Consider the following 12,360-nt stretch of genomic DNA (forward strand, 5'->3'; position numbering starts at 1 on the left):
CGTTCTTTCTTTGTTTCTATCTTTGAATTCCTTTAAAGTTTTTTTTTAATCATTTTATTGAGGACTCTTACAATTCTTTTCACAACATCTATTGTGTCAAGTACATTTGTTCATATTTTGCCATCATTATTTTCAAAACATCTTCTTTTTACTTGGTGAAAAGAAGAAGCCTGTATGTGATCCCACAATGCCTACAGACAGACACCAGACCCCACTTTGCTAATAGAGGTTCCCACCATGGTGCTGACTGACCCCTAAGGATACCAACATCAACACACCCACAATGGTGTTAAACGGACACCCAGAATGCTGAAACATTGTCCCTACAATGCTGAGGACAGACTTTCACAATGGGGATGGATACACCCTGCGATGATGAATAGAAGAAAACGCACCACACCACCATACATCCCTATAAAAAGTCAACAAACACCTTCCCCTCACAATACCAAAGAACACCCCCCTCAATTACGATGACTGACCCCCCCTTGACCACACTTACACATCCCAAATGCAAGAGGACACACTCACACACAAAATGCGAATCAATATTCGACCCTTGATTCAGAGTACAGATTCCCCTACCAAGATGCCCAGAGAGAGAACCCCAAGATGCTGAGGGCAGACTCCCACAATGTCAATGGGCAAAACTCTGTAATATTCAAAAAAAACATTTTTTTTTCTTAAATAGGATTCTAATCACAAACCTGATAAATGTATCCTCAGGAAACGCAGTACAATCTGAATAATGAATCAAACACAAAACTAAAACTTAAAACAAGCAAATGACACCACATACTACATAATATCCAGGACTTTGCAGGATCTACTACAGGAAATCAAGGCATCTGAACATAGGAAATGTAAAAATAACCAAAGAATGTCACACATTCTATTTTAAGTTTTATTTTTGGTGGGAAAATGCTCCAATAGGCAGGGTGGTAACCACTAACTAGCTACCTGGCTGTAGGCACGCTTACACCATATCACTTCTTTGAGAAGCCCCTTCACAAAGGACGCCAGGGCTCACCCCCATGTAGAGTCAATGACCTCTTCAGCAGGATGACATCTTGAGGGATCACTGTCCTAAAACATTTCATTTGACATCATCAAGGCATCAAGAGCCTGCCCGGGGCAGCTTGTGTCCTACGTACCATTCTCAGTCACAGCCAGGGTCTGAGCATCCCCACTTCCACACGCCACATCAATCACCTTCAGTCCTTTCAGCCCAGCCACCAGCACTGGAATGACTTCGTCCTCACTGGAGCCTTCAGACAGAGAGGACTGTTATTACTACACGACCCTCAGGAGAAATAGATCACTTCCCAGCACACACTCCATCCTCGCCAAGCAAACATACCATGGCCCAGTCGGCCGTAGTTCCCCCGGCCCCACGTGTAGAGCTCTCCCTCAGCAGTGATAGCTGCGCTGTACGTGCTTCCACAAGCAATGTGCACCACGTGCTTCCCAGCCTGCTTCCCAGAAAAAGCAGAGATCACCTTTGGCTCCTCCAGTGGCCTGTGGAGAGGAAAAAAAGGCCCATGTGAATGCCCTTCTAAGGCATTTCTATCGTTGATGACAAAGAAATTTTACTATCAGAAGTAATCAGTGTCTAGATTTTTACTTTAAACTGTCTTATGAATAAGGCAATGTACCATTCAAAAACCACAGGTATTCAAGAAAAAAAACTTTGTTACACAGGTATCTGATGCAGGATTTCAAAGTAACTGTTAATAATATGTGCATCAAAGTTCACAGCAACTCTGTCACAATAGTCCTTTGGGAAACTCAGGCACAATAGTGGTACAGCTACATAATGGAACACTACTCAGTTAAAAAAAGGAGGGAGCTACAGACACACGCAACAGCATGGCTGACGCTCAAAGGCACTGTGCTAACTGAGCAATCAGAAACAAATACATGATACTATAGGATCTTAGATGCCATTTATTTTCGATTCTGGAAAAGGCAACATTAAAGTGAGAACATATCAATGATTGTCAGGGGTATGAATGCAGAGAAGAGACTGACTGAAAAGGAATTAAATTAAACTTTAGATGCGATGGAAATGTTCAATAGTTTAATGGTGGTAGTCACAGAACAGTATGCGTTTTTGCCAACATGCATTAAACTAACTTTATTAACATATAAACCTCCATAACACTGGTAAAAGGTTTTACATGTAACTAAATAAATAGGGAAAAAAATAAAGCAAGCAAGGGCTACTAAATCATGCCCAATTTTGACCTTCCCTGTGACCTGTAAGAGAGCAGTAGAGGCACAATGGTCCCCCACTGGGCTGCTAACCACCAGGTCAGTGTCTGGAACCAACAGCTCCTCCACAGGGCGGCAGAGTGGCACTCCTGGAAACTCACAGAGGCAGTTCTGCCTGTCCTACACGGTCACTATGAGTCACTGAGTTTGGGGGTTTTTTGTATGACACAGGAAGAATTTGGGGAGAAAGTTTGATTGGCTGAAGAAACTTCCAAAATATACAAAATGTTCTGTTTATGATCAGATGTTTTTCTTATTGATCACATTGGTACGAGTCCACTCCAGCCTCTTCAAAGACATGGTAGACTCTGCTTGTGACTCCCTGTCTAGACAATAAGTGAACATGGACTCAGCGTACTCGCATATCTTAACAACGCCACATCGGTAGCTTTCTCCATTTTCTTCAGCTCATCTCAATTCCCCCAAAAGTTTGTAACTCCAGCCATTTAGACTGGTCTCTTAGAGTAGCAAAAGAGCTTCCACCAGATAAAATAATGTTCCTTAAACTGATCATTTTAGTATTTGAAATAATATTATGGTTCACAATCAGGGGACCTTATCTGTTATAGAATGTTGGGACATATTCTAATGAAACGGCAGAGTGAAATTCACTTTGGAATACTCCATCGCGGGGGCTGCTGTGTAAATAGGAAAAACAGGAGTAGATCACTATGGCTGGAGAAGTTGGCGTAGAACATGAGGCTAATTTCTTTTACTCTGTACTGTGGAAAGCTCCCCAAGCATCGCCAGGGGCAGACATAACCCAGTATATAAGCCAAAGTCGCTTCAAAAAACCCAGCCACTCTTTTATTTTGCCACTCTACTTTAGGTACAAAACAAACAATCGTGCCAGTTAAAGTAATAACACCATACATACACAGTGTCCCCGTGACCTAGTCGCCCCCCGTCTCCGCAGCCCCAGGAGTAAACTTCTCCAGTGGCTGCCAAGGCCAGGTAATGATGACCATCAGAATGCGCAGCAATTTTTACAATGTTTCTAGAGGCAAGACCCTGGACCAGCTGTGGGGCCTAGAAGGGGGGGGGGGAGGAAAATAAATCATCAGTACATAAGTTATAAAAACAGCGTAAATCTCTTCACTTGCTAAAGCTCATTTTAATACACCACACCCATTACGGCCTTGCCATTTTTGCAGGAAGGAAGGTCTGCCCCCCCTTACAGAACAGTGAGCCCAGGTGAAAGCACCTACCAGTGTGTCACTGTTGTAGGCCTGCGTGTACACACGGCCACTCCGAGACAAGATGAGGAAGCGCTTCTCTGCACAGGCAATCTGTGTGACCCCCAGACTGGCAAGGCCATCACACTGAATAGGACCAATCACATTGGCATAGTATTTCCATCCTATTAATCCCCAACCAATGACCTCTTGCAATGATCCCTGTAAGATAATAAATACTTTATAGCAGCATGAAAAATATTTTTTAGTCAAAATGAACTCATTCTAATAATAACAATAAAATACTACAAAGCAGTAACAAAGCAAGTCAATACTGGAGCTGTGATTCAATCCAACAAATAACTCATAGCATTCCGAATTAAAACAAAGGGTCCAATTCACATGTAGACAAAGAGACTGATAGGTTCTTTTTCCACAGCACTTCATTTTAAGAGAGCCCAGTAAAAACTAGTTCGTGTGGATCTTCAACATATTAAAACAAAAACTGAACCAGGTTCACCGTGAAAGGCAACACTGCAGAAGCCTAAGTGAGCTCCCATGATGCGAGGAGTAGGAGGGAGAAGTGTCCCCTATGGATGTGACCAGTGAGGACAGCTGTATCATATAACTTGACGGTTTTCATCAAATGTATTCACATTTGCCCACCCACCTTGCTGTGAACTTCACTACCTGTGTGCACACACGTCTGCGCGCGCACAGGGAGGGGAGCATGTGTCCGTATCAGATTAGTCGTTGTACTGTAAGACAACTTCAGTGGCAAAACACTGGTAACCACCTTTGTGAACAGCAATAGGTTAATTAAAAACGAAACTTATGATACAGCCACATAAAGACTATTAAACTACTGGGGGTGGGGGGAATAGAGATGCTCTCTCCATTGATACAGTAAGATCTCCAATGTACAATGAAAAAAAATCCACACACTGGACAGCAGGGGAGCTCCAACGTGTCAAGGGTGCGGAGCAGTCATTCAGTCTGACAACTATGCATAGTTTTTAAAAAATTTATATAGGTCAGCTCCAATCCAAAATAGCCCAGAAAGCAAGAATCATCCAAGTACAGAATGAGATTCCTGTGGACTTCTAATTACAAGCCATATAGAAAAGACTAGCACAGTCAATACCTTGTGAGACGTTGGCGAGCTACACAGAGGAGGCATGCAGGGCGTTGCCAGGCGGTCCAGGTGGGCTGTGACGACGACCGCCGTCTGCCTTAAGTCAATGGCCAGCTCGTTCTCTTGTGGCAGGGTAAGGTACCTCAGGAAACTCTCATTGGGGCTCAGAGGGCCAGACAAGAGCTGGGTCAGAGAGGCAAACATCTTAAGAAATGACAGAAAAACATTCCAGGGAAACCACTAGCCTGTAACCACTCTTTAAATGGGAGGGGAGGGGAGGGGAGGGGAGGGGGGAGAGGGGACACCTTCAAAAAGTTCATAAAACAGTGGAATTGCAAGATAAGTAATTCAATGTTCCTTTTAGCTATTAAATGACAAATGCTGGCTATAAATTTATACAGTACAGTTATACACCTTAGATGAATGCTAGGAACAGACTCCACAGCCCAACCATCCTGCCTCCTCCCAGGATCATTGTAAATAAGCCTTGAAATGAAACAAACAGCACCCCAACTTGACTTTGAAAACTAAAGGCAAAACTCATTTTAACTTAAATATTGCCTACTCTTGAGAAAAATCTAGTGTGATTTGCAAACTAATTCATAGTTCAATTTTCCAACATGATAAATTAGGCTGAAAAATTATGATAGAAAGGCTACATCCTTCCAGAAAAAGACCTAAATAACTGAACACCAGAATGTACAACACTTTGTCTCATGTACTTTGTACATACAATAAGGAGGGATTCGTCCCTGGAAAAGAGACATCACACTTGGTAAAGTAGAATGTCAGGAAAAACAGAGGAAGACCTTCAGCAAGAAGAAATGACAGTGGCTGCAACATGGGCTCAAGCCTAACAATCGTGAAGACAGTGTGGGACCCAGCAGTCACAGAACAACTACGCATCTACTCCCAAAGAGAAGCAGTCTTAGGATTGAAGCCACCCATGAGAGTGAGCTAACGCGGCTTTAGGGTCCGCTAGGGCAGCTGCAGGCTCAGCCAAGTCTCTCTGGCAACAGGGCCAGCCCATGAGGAGCATAGGCTTTCTCAGCAGCCACTTTAAACACTCTTTTCTGATCCATATTCAAAGTGTGTGTGCTTCGGACTTGATTCTGTGCTAACAGGTAATGCTGGTGCTCACCAGGGCGAGGTCTTCCCCACCCACAACATGATTGGGAAATGGGGCTGAAGACCAAACTGGTTCTCCTATGCATATTCCCAAATGAAAGAGTAACAGTAACATTTCATGTTAGATCACTCTTTTGAGCCGTATCACAATTGCTGATCCTCAATGTGCTAATAGCCCTTCTCAATGCATGACCACCGTGTGCTACTTATTTGCTGCAAGTATGAATGATGGGCTACTTAAACCTCGCCTTTTTTACTTGAAATACACACCAATCTGTATTCCTCCACTAACAATTCCGGCAGGGAAGTGAGCATGCCTTTTACAGCTTCCGCAGTATCAAAAGCTCACCATGCCCAGATAGCGTGTGCACTATACCGAGAATCACCCAAGCTGTAAAAGCCATGCACGTGAGAGCCATGCTGCTCAACTGCAGAAGCAAGACATGCACAGTCAACATGCAGCAAACAGGACTCTTTAAATCTACTAGTAACTCCTTCTACAAACACATACCTCCCAAAAACAAAATGCAGAACCCTGTGGCCCTGGCCACCCCTCATCTGCTCATGGAATGTTCTAGAGCACTGGATGAACTATACCAGCCTGCCACGCCTGTCTTACTTGACCATGTGCAGACACCCCAAGAGTCAATCACTGCCACAACATGGACCCTGCTCTATTTTACAGAATTCTCCTTACTTTTTAAAATGACGCAAACCACTTGGATCTAGAACACCCTAGGATGCTTACATGAACATCAGCCTCTGGATGCAACACGTCCTTACTGCCGAGGATGCCCTGGAACCGCTGCAGCAAGGGCAGCAGAGGGGCACTGGTGCCCTGTGCAGACCTCTCATTGTCAGTTTCCTGGGCCCCGCTCTCCCACAACTGAAGCAACAACATGATGGCTGATAACATTTGGCTAAAAGAGAAAACATATTCTCTAGTAAAAACAGATTAACATTTTGTCCAAGTCCATGAAAAATAAGAGCAAACAGCTGCACAAGATCAAGGAGATACACAAGACTTAAAGGAAGCTAAAATAATGCCATGGAAACAATACCCATAATAAAAATCACTGACACAGAACCAAGATTCTAGTCCAAGAATTCAGCTTGTTGTTTATCAAAAACACAAAAATTACCAAAGTGTCTAATAGGAAGTTCAAAAAGATCTTTCTATAAGAAATTTGTAATGCCTTAAACAAACAGAATAAAATTATTTTAGAAAATTGTAAGGACAAAAGAACAATTTCTAAAATACCTTAACACTAGGCATAAAAAAGGGAAGTGTAGAAAATCTAATTGTACCTGGTATTAAGAGTACGCCTTTAAATAGAGACCACCATGCATCTGCTATAGTCACTGACAATTAAATGCAAGTTTGTACAGTATCATGGCTCTATGGACACAGCGGCCCTCTTGAAAGGACTGGTGTGCTGTGGGATTCTCACCTCAGAGTGCCCCTCTGCACAGCCAGCTCCAAGAGGATGGCCAGGGCCAAGTGCTGGTCCTGCAGGGGGATGCTCCCTGGTCCTTTGGTGCCAGGTGCTCCATGGACATCCCTGAAACAGGAGTAGATGCAAGACCAAGCAGCATCAGAGAAAGACATCATGCTTAAAATAAAACTTAAATATTAAGTTATAGTCTCTTTCCACAGAAAATATAATCACTTTTAATATTCAGAATCACGTTTCTGAAACTTGCTACTCGAAATTACTCAGACTTAAAAATATATAATTAATTTGTAAACAAATATTTTAAATGGTACTAGTTCACATAAGATGTAATTTACTTAAGATATACGCCGTTACAAAAGCACAAAATAATTCATATCTTAGTCAAGGCATAATTAGAAAAATATTTAAATATTTTTTTCTAGTTTCAATAAAGTATACGGCTTTTAGAGTACCAACAGGATTCTCTAGCACAGAAGAAAAACCAATTTCTCAAAGTACGTGAAAATGTATAGATAAAATATCTGTGCTTATTTTTGTCTCTGATCAAAGAAAAAAATTAACGTTTTTCATTACATAATAAAAACAAACATTACTGACCTCAGATAAAAGAGGAAGAATCTCCTAACATCACCATTATAGCTAAATTTTCCAAATTCATTTATAAGCCTATTTATCAGCCTTACACATCTACTCTAAGTAGCCTTCCCAGAAGAGGTCCTCAGATAAGCTAGCACAAAGACCACCAGCTGTGGAAGAAGCCACAGTGACCTCCAGTCAGGTGAGTACACATGAGCCACAATTGTCTACAGGTAGCCAGGCCTTTAAAACTGTATTCAGCATGCACTTTTCTTTATTTAAAAAGAAAGAAAAATGAGCACCATTCAAGGTAGAAGTACACATTTTCCCTTAAATATATCAGAATGGTGGCATTTTCATTTTTATCAGCAGGCACACAATAAGTACAAACATGTTTTAAATGATTGATTGACCAAATCAGAAAACATCTGAAAAAATTATAGAAAGTTTCATTGTTTTTCCATCTCATTGGATATGATGGCTTTCTGGGTCAAATCAGAATGTTTTATTAAATTGCTTTGAAAAGCTAACCACCAAGATATGGAATCTTCTAAATGAGGATGTGCTTCAAACACAAATTAGGAAATCCTCCTCCACATGTCTTGGCTTGACAAGAACCTACCCTGTCACGACGGAGCGGAGGAATCTAGTCGCTCTTTCCACGACCTCTAGCCACACGGAGGACACTGTGCCCTCATCAAAGAGAGAGGCCTCCGGAAGCGCTCTCAGGGCGTCCAGGGACTCCTGCAACAGCTCACTGCACAGGTCTGCGTCCTCTCCTGAGCAAACACATCCAGAGACCAGGTACCACTCAGTAGCATGAACACCCAGCCCCGCTCCCACAGCCTCACTCAACAGGACACACACCACTGTCACATTTTCCCTTCCTCGCTTTTCCTCTCCATGATTCACTCCAAGGACTGAGACTGAATAAAACCGCTCCAAACTCAACTCTTTATGGTGTGGCTCTTACATGTGCAGTACGAACTCGTATTCTTCTAGAAAGTCAGTCAGTGCCGAAGGCCCCACCACTGTGCTGCTTGACTGAGGGATGGGTGTTTGCACTTACACTTCACTAAAGCAGCACACATTAAAAGGCCAAAATGGCCCTGAAGCTTCTCTTAGTTGATTTTTTTTTTGGGGGGGGGATACGGCACAGAGTGTGGGGTGGGGCTACAGAACTGAGAGGAGCTCACAATTTCCTGATGCATTAAAGAAACAGGACCCTGCTGGGAACTCAAGTTACCTGACCTCCAGGCTCTGCGTAAGAAGGCAAATGCAAAAGAAAGGGCCGCTCGGGATCCAACTCTTGCAAGTCCTTCAACCCCTTTGCCTGTGGGTCGGGAGCTGTGGACAATACAAGCAGGAGGATCGGGAGAACTGGTCAATCAAAGGAATATGCAAGTATGAAAAGAGATATACAATATGGAAGAATTTATGCCAAATGCTGCTGGAAGTTTGAAATGTTTTTACAAGTTCATAGTAAATGTCTTTCATAAATGAAGTTTTTTCCCTTGTAAAGGTAACATTTATAGGGAATTTTAAATGAGAAAATACTCCTCGAATAAACTCTGAGAGGTGACATTCTACTCAGGGTAGGGTGGATGATGACGGCAATACACAGATAAAAACATAAAGGAGAAGGAGATACTGTACTGTCTGTGGAAAGAGGCAGGTGAACCTTATGAAGACACAGTTGGAAGTCACTGAGGATACTGCCGCCAGTCATTCAGATCCTAGATCAGCAGTTCTCAACCTGTGGGTAGGGACCCCTTTGGGGGTCAAACGACCCTTTCACAGGGCTTGCCCAGTAGCAAAATTACAGTAATGAAGAAGCAACGAAAATCATGTTCTGGCTGGGGGTCACCACCACATGAGGAGCTGTCTGAAAGGGCCGCGGCATGAGGAAGGTGGAGCACTGCTGTCCTAGATGTGCACATCCTCCAGCTGCAGGAAAGGAGGGTCAAGGCCCACCTGCTTATCCCATTCTTTCCCTCTCACCACGCAAGGTCATCTTAATCAAGTGTTTGATCAGCCTCGCGTGTCTTTTCAAGTTTTAGCACATATATACTACTTAATAGGACTTGGTTTCATTTTGTGTATTTTCAAAAGTTAAAGAAATGAAACCATAAAAATCATCCTGACAAAATGAACAAATGAGAATGTTTAAAATATATAAATTTAATCCTGCTAGACAAGCAACTTATTTTAACTATATTTGACAAATGTATTATAATTTACATTTCTATGATCTCAAGGAAAAGTGCTATGTAAATAGGTAATAATATGAGATAACCTCCCCAAAATATAATGTCAAGTGAAATTAAAAATGAAGGCCACGGAGTCCCTACAAAGGCAGCTACTACACACATTTCTGTAAACACATCACAGTGTATGCAAGAGTTCTAGAAGAGACACTAAAAATTGCCACAAGGGGCTGCTTCTTGATGGTTAGGAGACAAACTTCAAAGAATTAAATTTCCTTGTTTTATCCTAAATTGTGATTTGAGTGAGAGTTTACAGAGTTAATTGGTTTGTAACTCATCAATTCATAGTCTTTTGTGACACTGCTTTTAATCCCCACAATGTAACAGTAGGGTTTCCACTTGCTCCCTGTTTACCGTTTCCTTTAAACTTTCTTTTCCTATCCCTTCCTGCCTTCTGAGCTAGAGATCCCAAGATAAATGCAGCCCTTTTGACCTTGCATGGTTGATTGTGGGGGTGAAACAAAAAAAAAGATGCAGGGCATCAAACTTAAACAGAGGAAGTTCGTTTGCAGAGTTCATTCATTCTCTCTGCACTGGGTGTCCTGAGAAAGCTCCCCCAAGAGACACTCGAAGCTCTGGCTCCCAGCATTAAGGAGACCTTCTTTGTCTCAGGAAAGAGCCCTTCCATTAAGCCTGTGAGACATAAGATCTACTAAACTGAAGGAGTGCTCTCCAAAGTACAGGGGTTGAAGCAAGAAAAAGCCCTGTCCAAATCGCAGGTTGCCAAACTTATTTTTATTTCAGGGGGAAAAAATGCACTCAGTGCTCCCTGATTAAAAATTTATATACTCTCCCCCAGAAGAATTTACTTTAGAGGCAAGCACTGAAGCTGCAGCTAGGGGTAATGGACATGTCTGATCTGAGCACACGGGAGCAAATGAATGGGGAGAGGGGAGAGCGGAGCACATCCTGGCCCACCAGGCCTGCAGGACAATATCCTCGCTCTCAACAGCCAATGCACGGAGTAGACCATATGGCTGATCCACTATGAGACACGCCGTCCCTCGCTGACCCAGGGCCCTCTGGGAGACAACACTGGAGACTCAGTGTCGGAACTGGCCCAGACTGACCCCGCGACACTGAGGCAAACCACTAAAGGCGTGCGGTAGAGCGACTGGGGGGCTGGGGGGAGCAGAGCACAGAGCCCCCCCCCCCCCGAGGGAGTACAAAGGATAGGCCCTGGGGCAAGAGCGTGGCACCCATTGGACCTGACTGAAGGACACACCTAGAGATTAAAAATTAGACCTTTATCTATTTACAGGTTTTTCTTGCTTTTTAAATTTTTTTTCTCTTAATTTATTCTTTTATGGGTCATTGGTTTTTGTTTTTGTTGTTATCGCTGTATTCTCATTTGTCACCTGTCTTGCTATGCCTTCTTATTTGGTGCATATTATTATCTCTACAAATCTATCAAGATAATATAGGTTGGATGAACAGTCTGGAAGAGAAAACAACCGGATCAATGGTTTCGGGGGTCATGGGAGAGAGGGAGGCGGGAGTAAGAAGATGGCGTTGACAAACCAAGGGACAGGGAAGCAACAATTGATACAAAATTAGTGGCAAGGAGGGTGTGATAGGCCTGGTAGGGATTCAGCAAGGGCAATGTAAGCTTGAGAAATTACTGAAACTCAAATGAAGGCTGAGCATGATAGTGGGACAAGAGAAAAGTAAAAGAAAACAGAGGAAAGAACTAGGTCTAAATACAGGCATGTATATATGTAAATATATTTATATAAGATGGTGGGGAAATATATCTACATGCATATATTTATAGGTTTAGTATTAAGGCAGCAGATGGACATTGGACCTCCACTCAAGTACTTACTCGATACAAGAAAACGTTGTTCTATTAAATTGGCATTCCATGATGCACACCTTCCCGACCCGATAGCTGAAGACAAACATGTGCATAAGCAAATGTGATGAAGAAAGTTGATGGAGCCTGGCTATCAAAAGATATAGCGTCTTAAAGGGGTTTTAAAGGCTTGCAGATAAACAAGCGGCCATCTATCTGAGAAGCATCAAAGTCCACATGGAAGAAACACACCAGCCTGTCTGACCACGAGGTGTAGAAGGGATCAGTTATCTGGCATCAAAAAACAAAAAATCATATCATTGTGTGCTCACCTCCCCAATATAATTGCTGAAGACAAAGCGGGTGCATAACCAAATGTGGTGAAGAAAGCTGATGGTGCCCGCCTATCAAAAGATAGAGCATCTGGCATCTTAAAGGCTTGAAGATAAACAAGCGGCCACCTATCTCAAAAGCAACAAAGCCCACAGAGAAGCACACCAGCCTGTATGACCACGAGGTACAGAAGGGATCACGTATCAAGCATCAAAGAACA

General features: G+C 42.8%; 1 protein-coding gene across 4 annotated transcripts in view; it reads right to left on the reverse strand.

Annotated features, from left to right (window-relative positions):
• HERC2 (HECT and RLD domain containing E3 ubiquitin protein ligase 2) overlaps positions 1-12,360 on the reverse strand; it is a 244,592-nt gene that overhangs the window by 194,159 nt on the left and 38,073 nt on the right. For all 4 annotated transcript variants that reach the window (XM_075535640.1, XM_075535641.1, XM_075535637.1 and 1 more), the window contains exons 7-15: positions 8,992-9,092; positions 8,368-8,524; positions 7,164-7,274; positions 6,461-6,632; positions 4,594-4,767; positions 3,483-3,671; positions 3,152-3,303; positions 1,361-1,518; positions 1,155-1,268 (exon numbers count right to left, since the gene is read on the reverse strand). In XM_075535640.1, the coding sequence (XP_075391755.1) occupies positions 1,155-1,268; positions 1,361-1,518; positions 3,152-3,303; positions 3,483-3,671; positions 4,594-4,767; positions 6,461-6,632; positions 7,164-7,274; positions 8,368-8,524; positions 8,992-9,092 (1,328 nt within the window). The remainder of the gene's footprint in view (positions 1-1,154; positions 1,269-1,360; positions 1,519-3,151; positions 3,304-3,482; positions 3,672-4,593; positions 4,768-6,460; positions 6,633-7,163; positions 7,275-8,367; positions 8,525-8,991; positions 9,093-12,360) is intronic.

The sequence above is a fragment of the Tenrec ecaudatus genome, chromosome 17 (assembly GCF_050624435.1).
Source record: "Tenrec ecaudatus isolate mTenEca1 chromosome 17, mTenEca1.hap1, whole genome shotgun sequence".
Taxonomy (NCBI): domain Eukaryota; kingdom Metazoa; phylum Chordata; class Mammalia; order Afrosoricida; family Tenrecidae; genus Tenrec; species Tenrec ecaudatus.